Source organism: Corvus moneduloides, chromosome 2, assembly GCF_009650955.1.
Source record: "Corvus moneduloides isolate bCorMon1 chromosome 2, bCorMon1.pri, whole genome shotgun sequence".
Classification (NCBI taxonomy): domain Eukaryota; kingdom Metazoa; phylum Chordata; class Aves; order Passeriformes; family Corvidae; genus Corvus; species Corvus moneduloides.
In genome coordinates this window covers 122557973-122573997 of record NC_045477.1, presented here as the reverse complement: position 1 = coordinate 122573997, position 16025 = coordinate 122557973, and the positions used below count along the sequence as shown (strand labels likewise).

The 16025-nt window shown below is 49.6% G+C and overlaps 1 protein-coding gene across 3 annotated transcripts in view; it reads left to right on the top strand.

Moving 5' to 3' along the window:
- Positions 1–6639: 6639 nt before the first annotated feature.
- Positions 6640–16025, top strand: part of LOC116440419 (trifunctional purine biosynthetic protein adenosine-3-like) — a 32267-nt gene continuing 22881 nt past the window's right edge. Inside the window, exons 1-10 of one of the 3 annotated variants that reach the window (XM_032101228.1) lie at positions 6640–6717; positions 6853–6951; positions 9079–9229; positions 9970–10065; positions 10453–10627; positions 12440–12551; positions 12999–13058; positions 13947–14072; positions 14660–14747; positions 15524–15609. In XM_032101228.1, the coding sequence (XP_031957119.1) occupies positions 9085–9229; positions 9970–10065; positions 10453–10627; positions 12440–12551; positions 12999–13058; positions 13947–14072; positions 14660–14747; positions 15524–15609 (888 nt within the window). In that variant the 5' untranslated portion in view covers positions 6640–6717; positions 6853–6951; positions 9079–9084. Of the gene's footprint in view, positions 6718–6742; positions 6952–9043; positions 9230–9969; positions 10066–10452; positions 10628–12439; positions 12552–12998; positions 13059–13946; positions 14073–14659; positions 14748–15523; positions 15610–16025 lie in introns of those variants that run through there. The other 2 variants (XM_032101229.1, XM_032101230.1) reach the window with 2 other exon arrangements.

The window sequence follows — 16025 nt, the reverse complement described above, 5'->3', positions numbered from 1 at the left end:
TCTGGTTCCTGGAACAGTTATTTTTAGTTCCCGGAATGTCCGATTCCTTATCAGATGAGATGTAGATATCAGAAGGTGGTAATCAAATCATCATGGTGCAAATGTCCCGGTGATAAGATCTAACCCTACCGAGGTGGAATCCATTCACTGTGAGAGAACTTCTTTTAGTGTTGAGAAATTTTTCTCTCAGCCACGCTGGTGGAGGGATTTTGAAACTCTGTCTCTACATGGTCTGATTACATTCCAGTTTTATACATAATAGCACGAATTACATACTTTATTTATAACATCAAGCTGGCCCGGGTGCCTGTGGATGGCCCCGTCCTTGCGCGGTGCCCCTGCCCCGCTCAGCTTCCCGTCCCCTGCAAAGGCGCCGAGGGCGCGCTCGGAGCCGCCGGGTGCCATTGCTAAAGGCGCTGGCGAGCCCCGGGGCCCAGGCAGAGCCCTGAGGGACAGCCCTGGTCCCCGGCCTCCCGCGGGACGCGGAGCCGCTGCCCACGAGTCCCTGGCACGTCCGTGCGGCCAATTCCTCGGGCCCTGCACAGCGCAGCCTGCAAACGCAGGGCTCTGCAGCGTGGGGCTGGGGCTGTCGTGTGGGAGCGTGGCCAAAGGCGCTCAGGGCTCTGGGCACAGCAGGGGCCGCAAGGCCACGAGTCCGGGGCTGTTCCAAGCCAGTTCCTCTCCGCCCCGATGTTTTTGGGGTGCCGGGGATGGCTCTTTGTGACCCAGGCGTGGGGTGTCAGGGCCCTTTGTGATGTGGGACATGGTGGTGGCCAGAGACCCTTGTGACATCAGAGAGCCCGGCCCTGGCTGAGGGTATCTAAGGGACGCAGAGCCCTGCGGTGCCCATCACAGGAGCGCCGTTCTCTGAGGAGGAAGCAGCTCCCTGTGCTCGTCTGCTCTAGAGAGCAAAGGAGATTACTGAGAACATGGAGAAGGAGAAGGGGAACCCCAACTCCAAGCCCGCCCAAGGCCAACTGCTGAGCCTGCGGAGGAGGCCAGGAGTGAGGGATGAGGCAGGAAGGAGAGGCCAGTGGACAGAGAGGGTCAGGATCTTTGCTCTGCCAAGGGAGCCCTCTCCGTCCCACGCCGCCTCCTCCTCACCGACGCACATCAAGCTGCCGCCAGTGCACCTCGGGGAGCCAAAGGTGGGACCCAGAAAGCTCCAACACCTCAAGGTCCCACAGGTGGAGCTCGGGCAGCCGCGGGCAGCGCCGCAGGGCAGCCGGAGCCAGGCCCTGTCCCTCGGTGGGGACACGCTGCCACCGCTGCTGCCTCTGCCACAGCTGGCACCGCTGCCACCACGGCCCTGCCTGGTGAGCCCCAGGGACACTCGGAGCCGGGACACAGAGCTGGGGAGTGCAGGGGAGAAGGGGCCTCAGCCCCGCAGCCCCTGTCCTTGGCAGCTATACACCCCCGTGCCCAGGGTGTTCTTGCCCCCGCTCATGGTGGCCCAGGAGGGCACAGCCCGCGTGTCCCCGAGCTCGCAGCTGCTGCCTGTGCCACCCATTCCCTCGGGGACTCCTGCCATGGAGTGCAGCATCACTGTCACGGGTCTGGAGAAACAGGATTACCAAAGGGAAAATGACAGCGAGCTGTCCCAAGGGGAAAACAGCAGCGAGCAGGAGCTGTCCCCAGTGACAGAAGACAGCGAGCTCTTCCCAGGGGACAGCACAAGTGACGAGGAGCTGTCTGAAGTAGAAGATGACATCGAGCTCTTCCCAGGGGACAGCAACACTGACCCGGAGCTGTCTGAAGTAGAAGATGACAGCGAGCTCTTCCCAGGGGACAGCAACACTGACCCAGAACTGTCTGAACTGCAAGATGACGTCGAGCTCTTCCCAGGGGACAGCACGACTGATGAGGAGCTGTCCCCAGTGGAGGAGGCCATCAAGGTCACTCCAGATGACAGCACAAGTGACATGGAGATATCTGAAGTGGAAGAGACCATAGAGGTCATTCCAGGGGACAGCACAAGTAATGAGCAGCTGTCTCCAGTGGAAGAGGCCATCGAGATCTTTCCCGGGGACAGCACAAGTGACCAGGAGCTCTCTGAAGTGGAAGAGGCCATCGAGGTCATTCCAGGGGACAGCCCGAGTGACCAGGAGCTGTCCAAAGTGGAAGAGGCCATCGAGGTCATTCCAGGGGACAGCACAAGTGATGAGGAGCTGTCCGAAGTGGAGGAGGTCATCGAGGTAATTCCAGAGGACAGCACGAGTGATGAGGAGCTGTCCCCAGTGGAAGAGGCCATCGAGGTCATTCCAGAGGACAGCACAAGTGACCCAGAGCTGTCTGAAGTGGAAGAGGCCATCGAGACCATTCCACAGGACAGCACAAGTGATGAGGAGCTGTCCGAAGTGGAGGAGGTCATCAAGGTCATTCCAGAGGACAGCCTGAGTGACCCGGACCTGTCCGAAGTGGAAGAGGTCATCGAAGTAATTCCAGAGGACAGCCTGAGTGACCAGGAGCTGTCTGAAGTGGAAGAGGCCATCGAGGCCATTCCACAGGACAGCACAAGTGATGAGGAGCTGTCCCCAGTGGAAGAGGCCATTGAGCTCTCACCAGGGGACAGCACAAGTGACGAGGAGCTGTCCGAAGTGGAAGAGGCCATCGAGGTCATTCCAGGGGACAGCCCGAGTGACCCAGCACTGTGCCCAGTGGATGGGGCCATCGAGCTCTTCCCAGGGGAAAACAGCCGTGACAAGGAGCTGTCCCCAATGGAAAATGACAGTGAGCTCTCCAAAGGGGACAACAGGAGTTACAAGGAGCTGTCCCAGGGTGAAGAGAAGAATGAAGAAGAGGTGTCCCAAGGGGAGAGCGACAGTGGCAAAGAGCTGTCCCAAGGGGATAACTACGAGGATGAGAAGTTTTCCCCAGAAGATGACAATCATGACACAGAGCTTTTTGGGGAAGGCTATGATGTCCAAGGCATGTCCCCATGGGAAGAAGACAATGACAAACAGTTCTCCGAGTGGGAAGAAGATGAAGACAAAGAGCTCTCCCAATGTGAAGAACATGAGGACAAAGAGCTCTCCCAATGTGAAGAACATGAGGATGAAGAGCTCTCCCACTGGGATGAACATGACAGCGAAAAGCAGATGAGGAGGGCCCTGCTCGGTGGTATGGAGAGAGATCAAAGCTCATCACTGGAACTGTCAGAACTGGAGCGGGTGTCAAGCCATCAGAAGGTGCTGAAGTGGCTGGAAGCCAACTTCCCCGATGATTATGGACTTGAGGATGAGGAAGCTAAGAGACACCAAAGACTGGCCATACAGAAATGGTGGAAGGACAAGTTGGAGGCCCAACAGCACGACCCATTGGACTCCATGTCATCTCTTGCATTCAATGTCAGTGGCAACATGCTTTCCAGATGGAGGCAATGTGGCTTCCAAGAGCTGTCCCAAGGGGAAGATGCCATCCAGGACACCTGGAGCGAACCCTTGGGCCTTATGGATGATGAGGACTCCCTGGAGGGACCCAGCTGTTCCAGGCATGTGGGTGCAGAGGTGGCAGCAGAGGCAGCCCGTGCCCTGCCCAGCACCTCTCCTGCCCCGGGGCATCACATGGATGCCAAGCCAGCAGCTGCGGAGGAGGAGGAGGAGGAGCCTGAGCCTCTCGCTCCCGAGGTGACAGAGGCACAGAGCCAGGTCTCCAAGAAACGTCCCTCCCGCTTCAGGCGGGCGCTGCGGGCGCTGCGCAGGCTGTTCCGGTGTCCCTGCCTGGCGCCACAGCCGGAGGAGTAGCGCCCACGCCAGCGCCAGGCCGGGCCTGGAGGTGGAGGCAGAGCAGCCCTTGGGTGGGACAAACGTCCCAGTTGTGGTTCCTGGAGATCAGCACAGCCCAGCACAGCAAGTGCAGGAATCGGGCCAACAAGTGGCCACGGATCGTAGGGGGGGACCAGGAGCACCAAAGACCCCCAAGGCCACCGACCCTTTCCCAGAAGGGTCTGAAAGAATGGACTGTGCAAGAGACCCCATTTGCACAGAGGTGAGAAACCCATTGCAGGGTGGGGAACCCAGTCCAGAAAAGGGTACCCCCACCAAGCCTGTGACCCTGGACATCCCAACAGCTGGACTGTGGCTGGAACCCAGAGTGACATCCCCTCATCTGGAACCACGCTGGAACCAGCAGTGACGTCCCCTCAGCTGGAACCACGCTGGAACCAGCAGTGACATCCCCTCAGCTGGAACCACGCTGGAACCAGCAGTGACGTCCCCTCAGCTGGAACCACGCTGAACTGGTGCCGTGAATATTTTTGTCTTTTCTTTTATACCCCTGTTACAGCTTTTTACAGCTCCTGTATTCTCAGTGCTTTTTGCCTACATTCTTGGCCTTGTTCGTTAAGCTGGGAGATGAAACATTTTAGAAGCTTCGTAGTTAGGGGTCAGTGTGCCCCAGACCCCAAGGTCCTCTCCAGAACACATTTTGTAAACTAAGATAGAAGCATCCAGGGGAAGGTTTCTTGGGGAGCGGGAGCTCATTCGAGCCTCTCCTTGGGGAATTTTTGATAGATTAGTAATTAGTAAGACCTATAATGCTACACCAGATCTTTTGGGGTGGGCATTGCGGTGCGCATGGAGGTGCATTCAAACTGCACGTAGTGCACCTAAGGATCCTTAAAAGAGATACCAAGGTAAAATCCCTTTTTCCCTTCTAACCGTGTCTCACTCTTGATTTTAAGACCAGGAAAAGGCATCAGAACCAGGAATGACGTCCTCTCATGTGGAACCATGCTGGGAACAAGGGGGACCTCCTGTCAGCCAGGACCACACTGGAACCAGGAGCCATCATCTCTTTTTCTCCCTCTTTTCTTGTCTTCCTTTCTCTCTCTCTGCCCCTCTTTAATTCACCCCTTCCTTTGTCTCTTCCCTTTCATCCTTTCCCTTTACCCTGTTATAAATTAAGTCGATAGTTCGTGCTGTTATGTATAAAAATTAACTGTAATTAAACGATACAGAGCCAGAGTTTCAAAGCCCCCCCACCAGCCTGGCTGAGAGGAAAATTTTACAACACTGCAGCAGTTGAAAAGGAAGTTCTTTCAGCACAGATGTAATCAATAGGTGAGGATTCCACCCCAGGCAGGGTTGGATCTTATCACCGGGACATTGACACTATGATGGCTTCATCGCTGTCTTCTGATCTCTACCTCTCAGCCCATAAGGAATTGGACATTCCGGGAACTCCACTGAGGGCTCCAGTCCGGGAACTCCATTGAGGGCTCCAGGAATCGAAGACAGACAAATTCATCACCGAAAATGGACAATTCATCAGACCCAGGAAATGCTTTGTGCAGCCCAACTTCGGGACAAGAAAACTTCATGGATGTGCTAAACTGCGGGAAGAACAGAACTAATTCGGACTCTGCCCAAGAACTGTATAAGAAGGAACCAGCGGAAGCAGCACCCGTGAACTTGGGGATCTGACACGACAGAGGTCGGATCTGTGTTCACCCAGCTCCCATCCCGGGCTCGGGGCTGACCTTCTTCCGATCGTGGCTTTCTGCGTGACCGATCTTTCGGGTGCGGAATAAAATCTATTTCTTTATTAAATTTAATTTGGCTGAATTTCTTTTATTTCAATCCCAAACTCACTGCCACGTGTTTTCATTGTAGGTCAGGGACTAGTGTAGCAGTTGTGTAGAAATAAGTAAAATTAATGAAATATTCATATATTAATAAAAGTAAGAGTGTTGATTTTTTTGTGGACACTCCAGCTTTTATCGCTCCTTTCATCCCTGAGCATTTACGATTCTTGGGTGCTTCCCTCCCCTTAGGGGTGGGGGATCACAACATGTTAATAAAAGCTGCTGCTTCTTACATTGCGCTTGTCTGTGCCTGGTCCACATCGGGAGCAAGGCGGGGGCTGGCAGCATAAAAAATCATGGAACCATGGAATCTGCTCTGCTGGAAGGGACCCCCAGGGATCACCCAGTCCCACCCCTGGCCCTGCCCAGACCCCCCACCAATCCCACCCTGGGCATCCCTGGCAGCGCTGTCCAGACGCTCCTGGAGCTCTGGCAGCCTCGGGGCCGTGCCCATTCCCTGGGGAGCCTGGGCAGTGCCCAGCAGCCTCTGGGGGAAGAACCTTTCCCTGCTCTCAGCCTGAGCCTGCCCTGGCCCAGCTCCAGCCGCTCCCTGGCTGCTGTCCCTGTCCCCGGGAGAAGGAAAGGCTGGGAACGTTGCAGCTTGCCAGATGTTAACCAGAGGAATTCAGTCTATCCTGGATGGATTTGGCTGTCCAAGATGATGGAGTAGGAATCACTGGAGAATAAAGTAACAGTTCTTATGTGTGTTGTACTTCTGGCACTGCTTGTATTGAATTTGTAAAGGTAAAAAGGGCTGTAATGAAGGGGGGGGGGCACATTCCAGTGTGTGCTGGATAGTAAAATAACCTTTATTTATACATTTCAAGCTGTGTTCCGTGAGAAATAACAGGTCTGTGTGTGCAGGTTTGGCTGGAGTGTTTCTGTGGAGCTGGACACTGTACCAGTTGTGCTTTGTCTCCATCTCTGAGGTCCTTCCCCTGGCAGGGGATATAAAGTTGCTCTGGCATGGGATCTGAGTGAGGAGCGCAGCTTTGTGACACATTGTAGCGGGGTTGTATTTTTTCCCTAGAGTTGAATCCTATTTCCATGGTCAGACGGTCTGTTGGGAGGAGCTATTTGTGCTGTTAACGAAGGAAGACGGAGACAGAGGAGGAGGATCCACGGTGTTGAGGGTGTGGGGAGGACTTGAAGGGTGGGAGGCACTGAGGGGATGCTGCTGGTCATCCGCCGGTGAGGGTGGAGGATCAAGGGGGACAGGGCAGCTGCAGGTCTGGCTGCCTCTTTCACTTCCTTATCCTTGGCTTTAGGAGATCAGAAATCATTTGGATCTGAAGCAGGAACTGGAGGAAGATCCTTCTGGAGGACTTCTTAGCCTTTTGTGCAAGCAAACAGCAGGGTCTGACACGGTAAGGGAAAATAATTCCAGTGAGATGTCCCTCTCCACAGCGTTTCCTCCAGGACCAACTATCCTTCCAGCATGCTCTGTCCCTCTCTTCAGCCTTCCCTCCTGGACCAACTGATTCACCAAATTTCCTCTCTTCCAGCACGCTTTTGCTTGGCTTTGCAAAAAACATTCTTAGTGTCCTCACTGGGAGGTGGAATGGAAAAGTGGATTTTTCCCAAAGTACTGGGGGCACTGCCCACTTTCACTCTTCTTCCCAGTTCAGAACTTTAATTCATTCTGCTTTAGAAAACTTATGGAATTGTGAAATTATTGGCGGGGGGGGGGGGTGTGGTGTGTGGAATTGCTTTTAAAACCACTTTCCTTTTTATTGATGACTGTTGCACCGTATTGGAGCCTCGAAGGGAACGTCGGTGCTTTTGTTAGAGACAGAGCAGTTGTGACTCATTATCTTCACCTTCACAGCCACTTCCAGCGATTATTTGTCAGGCAGTGACAAAAGGAAGGATAAAGCCTGACACTCTGGATTGTTACCCAACGTGATGCCTAAGAAAAGTCTTTTGCAAGGAAATCTGTCCCTGGTAGAGCATTAAGCACATGCTCTGTGTTTGTACACCTAGAGCACAACAGCTAAAATTGAAAATCAAATAACTCCCAAAATTCTGCAGTTCTCAGGGCTGGGCTGTGAGAATTCCTGACATCGTACTTGGGCAATTCAAGAATGATGAAATAGACAGAGTTAAATTGGATTTTGTAGTGGGTTAAGGTGGTGGAATCCTGTCTCAGGATCCCCAAGCGTGATTCTTGATGTATCACAGTTCTATGAACATCTTGCCTGGAATGTTCTCCCTCAGTGTCACCATTTAGCTCCCGTTTGCCTTTGGAAGCTACGCAATGAATTAAACCCAGAGGTTGTGATTCCTCAGGAGAGCGCAGCGGAACTTGCTGGTGTCTGTGGTATCTTTAATTTATGATCTCTCTCCTGGGTAAGGACTGGTTTCTCCATTAGCACCTCCCTTAAAGGTCACGCTCTGGGGTGGATATTTCTCTCTGACATTTGTCCACATTCAGCACACAGGGAGAAATTAAGTTTGCAGATATGACCTATGATAACATATCTGAAATAAAGCAAAACAAATCTGCCGGGAAATATTGCTGAGGAACTGCTTGAAATGTCAGTGTCAGTGAGATGAACAGTTGTCTTTTTACTGAATGTGCTGCTCTGCTGAAGTGTCCTCCTAGCAATTGTCAGTGTATAAAGTCTGTCCTGAAATCTGCCTTTGCCATTTACTGCCGAGAATGTCTGCACTCTTAAAAGCTTCTAGACCAACCACAGCATTCAGACTCAAATATATTTATTAAATATAAAGGAGTTAAATAATTAAATTTTCATTTTTGTATATTTATTATATATTTATTCGTTATCGATGAGCTATATATGACATATATTATATACGTATGATACATATGATTATATATGATATATATGATAAACCAAATTGCCCAATCAAAATTTATAAAGAAATGACATTTATTATGCGACCAAAATATCGGTCTCTGTAGGGTCTGATTACATTCCAGTTTTATACATAATAGCACGAATTACATACTTTATTTATAACAATATATGTATGACTTCATTCTGTTGTATATATTTGATTATTGTTTATTATAATTTCATTTAATTCGTTTATATAATTGTATATTTGTATAGAAATAAATACATCCATAACATATAGAAGATATAAAAATATTTTTCTAGAGCATTTGTATGACACTTTTAGTCCTGTCCTGCGTAGTTGTGCAAAGAACCTGATGAGACATACTCAAGGCAAGATTACTTCATGTCTGTGGGTGCTTAAGAAATGAAATCTTGACTCTGCTGGAACAAGTGGGGACAATTCCCAGTGGATTTGTTGTCAGTATTTAAACCAGATGTGACCGATGCGTCCATCCAGTGGCACTGCTGGCACAGCCACCGTGACCCGTAGCCTACAAGCACCTTTCTGACACAAACTGGGTTAATATTACTTAAAAGCTGTAGCAGTGAGATGGAATTCCTCTGTTGTTGCTTCTTTTGGCCCGGGTTTGTGAAGTCGGTGGTGCTCCAGGGGCTGCCTGTGCTTCCCAGGGGCCCATGGCTGAGCGGGTGCTGGTGATCGGCAGCGGAGGCAGAGAACACGCCCTGGCCTGGAAGCTGGCCCAGTCCCCACACGTGAAACACGTGTTTGTGGCCCCGGGAAATGCAGGGACAGCTGACAATGGAAAAATCTCCAATTCAGGTAAAAAGGGCGGGTTCTAATCCTGGGCCGAGCAACCAGTGCTGCAGCAACTGAGACAAACCCACTGGGGAGGTAGCAGTTGCTCTTCTTTTACTGGTGCCACAAATGACTGAAGGCGCAGATTTATTTTTTATTGTGTGTTTTGTTTCTGGATTTCAGAGCTGCCTCCTAAAACTCCCTGCTCTATTTATTTTTAGCCTTGCTTCTTAAACTAGCGAGGCTCATACGAGACCGTATTTCTAAACCTCATCTCTTCCACTTTTGTGCTTGAATTCAGTGATCAATTCCAGTGAAATTTAACCCGGGAACAGAGGGCCCAAAGTTCTTAATTCTGAATAGAAACATCTCTATGTCTGCCCAGGCTGCTCAGCTAAATTTAGCTACATCATCCAATGCTTTGAATAAATCTCTACTCAGCTGTTGAAATTGAGTTTCTTTCCAAACTTCAAGTTTTATTTTTCAAACTTGTTATTGTTGTGATAAACAGCTTTTAATAATATATCTTGATTACATGTGGCAAATAAATCAGTTAGGAGATGTGTATTAAAAAGAGTAGTGCAAATTGGAGTTGTTCCCTGTTCCTTTTGGACTCTGTTATTATCACATTGATGTTTCAATTTGCCCTTTGTGGGCTCTTTCATGATTTTAATCACACTTTTAGGGAGATGGAAAAAAGATATTCTCATCTCCTGTTCCTTTTTAGGCTTTACAGTGATCATTTAATTATCTTTCCTTTTCAGCTGTATTAGTGAGCAATCACACTATTGTTACCCAGTTCTGCAAAGATCATAACATTGGGCTTGTGTTAGTTGGCCCAGAAGCTCTTTTGGCAGCTGGTAAGTTAATCAAAGACTTAAATAAACCTAAGTTGACCAAAAAAAAAGTGTAAAAACGAGATGAAAATATTATAATGTGATAAACATAATATAATAATATAATATAATAATATCAAATAATATAATTAGGTTGACAGAAAAAATCGGCACCTTGAATTCTGCTTTAAAATGGGGAGGGGAGGGTAACTGTGAGAGCGCTTAGTAACTAAAGAGCCTTAAAACTGCAGGCTGAGAAGGGTCGGTGGATATTCAGAACCTCGTTTTAAGGATGAATGAATTATCTGAGACAAAGGAAAGCATAACAAAGGTGTGATGGGAATTTCCTTTAGTCAATGGCTCGATGTCCCCAAGGAGCCCCCTTGGTGCTTGTGCTATTTCTGTGATCAGGGATTGTTGATGACCTGAGGGCAGCAGGAGTTCGGTGCTTTGGGCCCTCTGCCAGGGCAGCCCAGCTGGCCTCCAACAGCAGCTCCAGCAAAGCCTTCCTGGATCGGCACGGGATCGCCACGGCCCGCTGGAAAGCCTTCAGCAACCCGCAGGAAGCCTGTAGGTTCATCATCAGGTAAATGTGCTGCCACTGGGGCTCCTCTGAGAGTCACTTGTGCCTGTAGCCTTCACTTAGGGCTCGGGAACTTCTCAGCTCTTGTTCTTCTGCAGAAGGTGCTGAATTAATGAGCTCTGTAATTAGAGACAGGTAATGAAGGTGCAGGTGTGGAGCTGCTGGAGCCCCTCTGCTCTGGAGCCAGGCTGGGAGAGCTGGGGGTGCTCACCTGGGGAAGAGAAGGATCCAGGGAGAGCTCAGAGCCCCTTGCAGGGCCTAAAGGGGCTCCAGGAGAGCTGCAGAGGGACTGGGGACAAGGCATGGAGGGCCAGGAGCCAGGGAATGGCTTCCCAGTGCCAGAGGGCAGGGCTGGATGGGAGATTGGGCAGGAATTGTTCCCTGGGAGGGTGGGCAGGCCCTGGCACAGGGTGCCCAGAGCAGCTGGGGCTGCCCCTGGATCCCTGGCAGTGCCCAAGGCCAGGCTGGACATTGGGGCTTGGAGCAGCCTGGGACAGTGGGAGGTGTCCCTGCCCATGGCAGGGGTGGGGCTGGATGGGCTTTAAGGTCCTTCCAACATACACATTCCATGATTCCATGATTCTGTGAACTGCAGCAGGTTGATTTTTCTGTTCTGAGATCCCAGCTCTTCTTTCTTTCCATCTGCTCCTTCAGGATGCTCAATAAGCCATTTAAAAGACAAAAAATTATAATGGAGAAAAATATTTCAATGAATCTTTCTGTTAATTAAGGGTTAATTATCATTTCTACCCAGACAGATACAGCAAAATGCTCTCTGATGGTGATTTGGAAGGTTCTGGTCAAATATTCATAACTAAAGAAAATGGTTCCATTTCTGTGCCTGTGGGTTGTGTTCCCAGGCTCCCTGTCTTTGCTGGCAAGTGTTCCGTGTGGGATAAACTCATGGAACCTGCAGGGTTTTTCTGATTAAAACCAACCTTTTCCCTGGTCTCGCTCTGTAACAATGTCCAGTTTGTGTTGCTGCCCCATGGAGACAAGGCCAACACCTTCTCTGCCTGTCAGCAAGCGCAAGGCTCCAAAGGGAAAACTGTCCCAGGTCTGCACAGCAAGATGGGGAGGAAGGGAGCCTGGTGTGAGCCTGCCTGGGTATAAACTGGGGGTGAGCTGTAACCTAATGGAAATCATAGTGTGGGAAGGAGAGGAAGGTGTTCTTTCAGGAAACAGGAAATCTGTGTGCAGAATCAGCCCTTCAAAAAATGTTTTGTTTGGCTGTTCACGAGCCAGACGGTGACTGGGTAAAGTTAAAATTCATTAATTAACATGGTGATGCTCTGTTCTTTTTTAATGTCTGGATTTAGTTTGTGTTTCAGACTAAGTGGGGAAATTCGGGAGGTAGAGTGGGATAAGATTTAACAGATCCTTTACGTGCCAGACCTGACTCAGCCTTAACCTCACAACCCCGAGTGTTTAATGGGATTGTGAGCTGTAATGTGGTGTTGTAAAACTACAAATCACCAAGGAGTTCAGCTTTCCAAGCCTATGGCAGGAATAAAATAACAGCCTGGGAAGAAACTGGGAGGTGTTAAAAGTTCAGTGACCTATCCAAGGATATCCATTGAGTTGGTGTCAGAACCAACAGCAGAATTCCTGCATTTCTTGTTCTCAGAGGGCTCCGGGTCCTTCGCCTGCAGGACAGGACGGGCTAGCAGGGAATGTGTTTTCCTGATGGGTTATTCTTCAATCCCTTGGGGAAAAAAGGGAGGCTGTGGGAGGCATTCAGGAGCAAACTGCTGATTTCCCTGGATCCCCTGGATGCAGTAGGGATGCCTGACCCCCACTCTGCTTTCCTTAAAGCACTGACTTCCCTGCGCGAGTGGTGCGGGCGCGGGGTCCAGCGGCCAGGAAAGAAGTGACCATTGCAGCCAGCAAGGAGGAGGCCTGCAGAGCTGTCCAGGAGATTATGCAGGTGGAGAAATCCTTAATTAATCCCTGGCAATCCAAGTCTTGGTGTTCTGTACTCTGGGAGTTTGTAATTCTAGCTACAGGAGACAAGTGTTTTTGGGAGAAACTTGTTCATTCGACTCAGGAATTTCCCTGGGTCTCCTCAGATTCCTCCTGTGTGCCTCAGGCAGAGCCTGGAGGTTTTGTGACTGAACTCCTGTTCCAGCCTTGAGTCCCACTGCCCTGCCTCTCCAAATTTTAATTTTTCCTTGTCTCCCAGGCCTGATAAGGAGAATTTCAGTGTTGCCTTCTTAGGTCCAAATGAAATTCCATTGGCCTTCCCCACTGGCATTTAAGCAAGCTGGCACTTCCCACATACATTGATTTTTCTGTTAAAAGAAAATGAAGAGAGGATTTAGGCAGTGGATTCATGTCTGCTAAATGGGGATTTACTTTGTTTTGTTTTTTATAGGACAGAATGTTTGGAGAGATGGTTGTTATTGAAGAACTGCTCCAAGGGGAAGAACTTTCTGTATGTGATTGATGGTGTGATGTTGTGCTTTTACTCTTTGGCATTATTGCTGTGCTTCTGCAGACACACCCAAGTTTATTGTTTCAAATTTCAAATGGGTTTTTTTTGTTTATTTGCACTTTGAGAAATATAAATATATTGCATATATATAACATGCAATCTAAGCCCTGTATCGTGCTAATCAATGCATATTGTTAGTAGATTTTTCTTCTACATTAACAATGATATTGCTTTTATGGTGATTATTTTAGGGGGGAAATGATTTTTTTTTTCCCTAAAGTGACCCAAAACATGTTTTTATGGACTTTGCCTTGGTAATTCTTATTACATCAATAACTTTGTGCTAATATTTAGTGCCTCTTTTAGACTATTCACATGCCAGAGGACTGGTGTGTGTCCATGCGACTGACAGGTCAAAATCGGATTCATCAAAAGGGAATTGTAATGAGAGCCACCATTTTTCTTGGTTATTTAAACATGAGAAAGAAACAATGATTCCCTCAGGCCAATGAGCTTGTAGCAGAAATAAATGGATTCTTTACTCAGAGGGTGGGCAGGCCCTGGCACAGGGTGCCCAGAGCAGCTGGGGCTGCCCCTGGATCCCTGGCAGTGTCCAAGGCCAGGCTGGACATTGGGGCTGGGAGCAGCCTGGGACAGTGGGAGGTGTCCCTGCCATGGCAGGGGTGGGGCTGGATGGGCTTTAGTGTCCCTTGCAGTCTGGGCTTCTGCAACTCCTACATTTCCCAGCAGAACTGAGCGTCAGCCTGTGCCCAGCAGTGCTGTCCCTTGGGCCAGGCCATTGTGGCCTCTGGTGGCCATTGTGGCCTCTTGTGGCCATTGTGGGTGCTGTCACCGCTGTCACCGCTGTGCCCGTGTCTCTCCCCGCAGTGCTCCTGTTTCACCGACGGTGTCACCGTGGCCTCCATGCCCCCGGCTCAGCCCCACAAGCGGCTGCTGGACGGGGACCAGGGCCCCAGCACTGCCGGGATGGGAGCCTATTGCCCCGTGCCTCAGGTACGGCCCCTGCTGCCCCCCAGCCTCTGCTCAGCACAGCCCCTTTAGGGCCCCCTCTGCTGCCATCCCGGTGTCTCCTGGAGTGGATTCCAAGGCTCAAACCTTAACAGGCATTCTTTGGAGTTTAATCAGCCCCTGTTCTCTGGAGCAGCTCTCCTTTACCTCTTCCCTTACTCCTAAACTTGGCGTTCCTCTGCTCCCATTCACATCACGCCAAAAACCCCTGCAGAATTCCCTGTGTGCCTGGGACCTTTGTGCTGTGAACATAACCTGGGGGTTCTTGTTGGTTCTTAAAGCACTGCTCTAAATAAGCTGCTCCAACACATCAGTGTGGGTTTGTCCAAGGACAGAAACACTCTGACTGCGTTCAGCCCAGGCTGCCAGTCCCAGACCTCCTTACAAACCACCCAAACCACCTCGGGAGGCAGAGGAGTGGAATTTCCATCCTCCAGGCAGCAGCACCCCGAGGGAAGGAGAAGGGTTGGGCTGGGACAGCAGCAAAGAGCTCAGGCATCTGCTCACTCCAGGCCTCCCAGCAAGGCCAGCAGATGCCAGCACTGCCTCAGTGGGTTTGATTTGGTTGTCAGGTTCCCGAAGCTCTTCTAGAGCAAATCAGGGGTGCAATCCTCCAGCACGTCGTGGACAGCATGAGACAAGAAGGAGCAGCCTATGTAGGTGAGTGAGCACCTGAAAGCCAAGGTAAGCCCCTATCCAGGTCAGTTCCATTGTCAGAGGCTGCTTCTGAGTTCCAGATGCTATTTGTATAAAAAAACCCAGCAGCAGCTCATTTTTCATGCAATGTTAAGCCTCACTCATTTGGTTCACAGCTCTTTGTTTGGGAGAGAACTTTGGTCTTTTCTCCTTAAAGCACAATGATTTTATTAAATATTTTTAAATAAAACAGATTTATTTGCAGTTCAGGGCATAACAGATACTTCAGTCCTGCTGTACTGCTCACTCCTACATACAACAATGTCCATTTTCTTCAGGTCTTTATCCAGAGGCTATTTTGGAAAAGGCAGGTGATGCCCACAGGTGTCACATAATGCCAAGGGCTGCTGTTGGACTGAAGAGATCTCAGACCTCTAAGAGCTGGGATCCAACCCACATCTTTAGTTTCTGCTTTTTGGGGCCTTTTTTTACAATGCCTGAGTAAGAGTGGAGTGGGAGCTGAGTAAGAACGGAGTTGGGTGCAGGATGCCAGAGAACCTTTGCTTTGTGGGGTTTGAAATGTGGTGCCCTGTTCTCAGGTGGCTGCTTCTCACTTTTGCAGGTATTGAGGAATTATTATGACTTGCATCTAAGTGCTTGCAGGACCCTTGCTCCTAATGCCTTCTGATTTGCAGAAATGAATCCCAAACTCCAAAATGCTCTGTTTAATTTAAAGAAGTTCTTGAAAGAAAGAAAGAAATGTTTTAGTTCATTTGCTTGGCTGTGCTCTTTGTGTCCAGGTGTGCTGCAAACAGGTTTGATGCTGACCAAAGAGGGGGTGAAGATTTTAAACTTTAAATGCCAGTTTGGGGATCCCCAGTGCCAGGTGAGTGAAACACACTGGAAAATTAAAGATGCTCCATTCTTTTACCTCTTACTGTTGTAGTTTATTTCTAGGGAAAGATCTGGATGTGGACATCTTAGACAATGTCTGAGGTAACTTAAAATTTTGGCTCATCAGCTCCTGTGAATTATTAGTTAAAGGTTTTAAGTTAAAACACTGTCCCTCAGATTCTGTGGTTCTGGATAGAAGCAGAATGGGAGGGGCCTAAATTCATGTTCCTTCTACATAAGCTCACACCTTGTGTTTCTAAATTAATGACTGGTGCCAAAAGATGCTGCAAATGGAATGCTCACCCAGAGTTTCCAAATCTACTGGCTTGGCATACACAGGTTTTATTCCACCAATTGAATTTTCCCTAAGGTGAATTTCAGCAAGCCAGCAAAATAAAAGTTAACGTC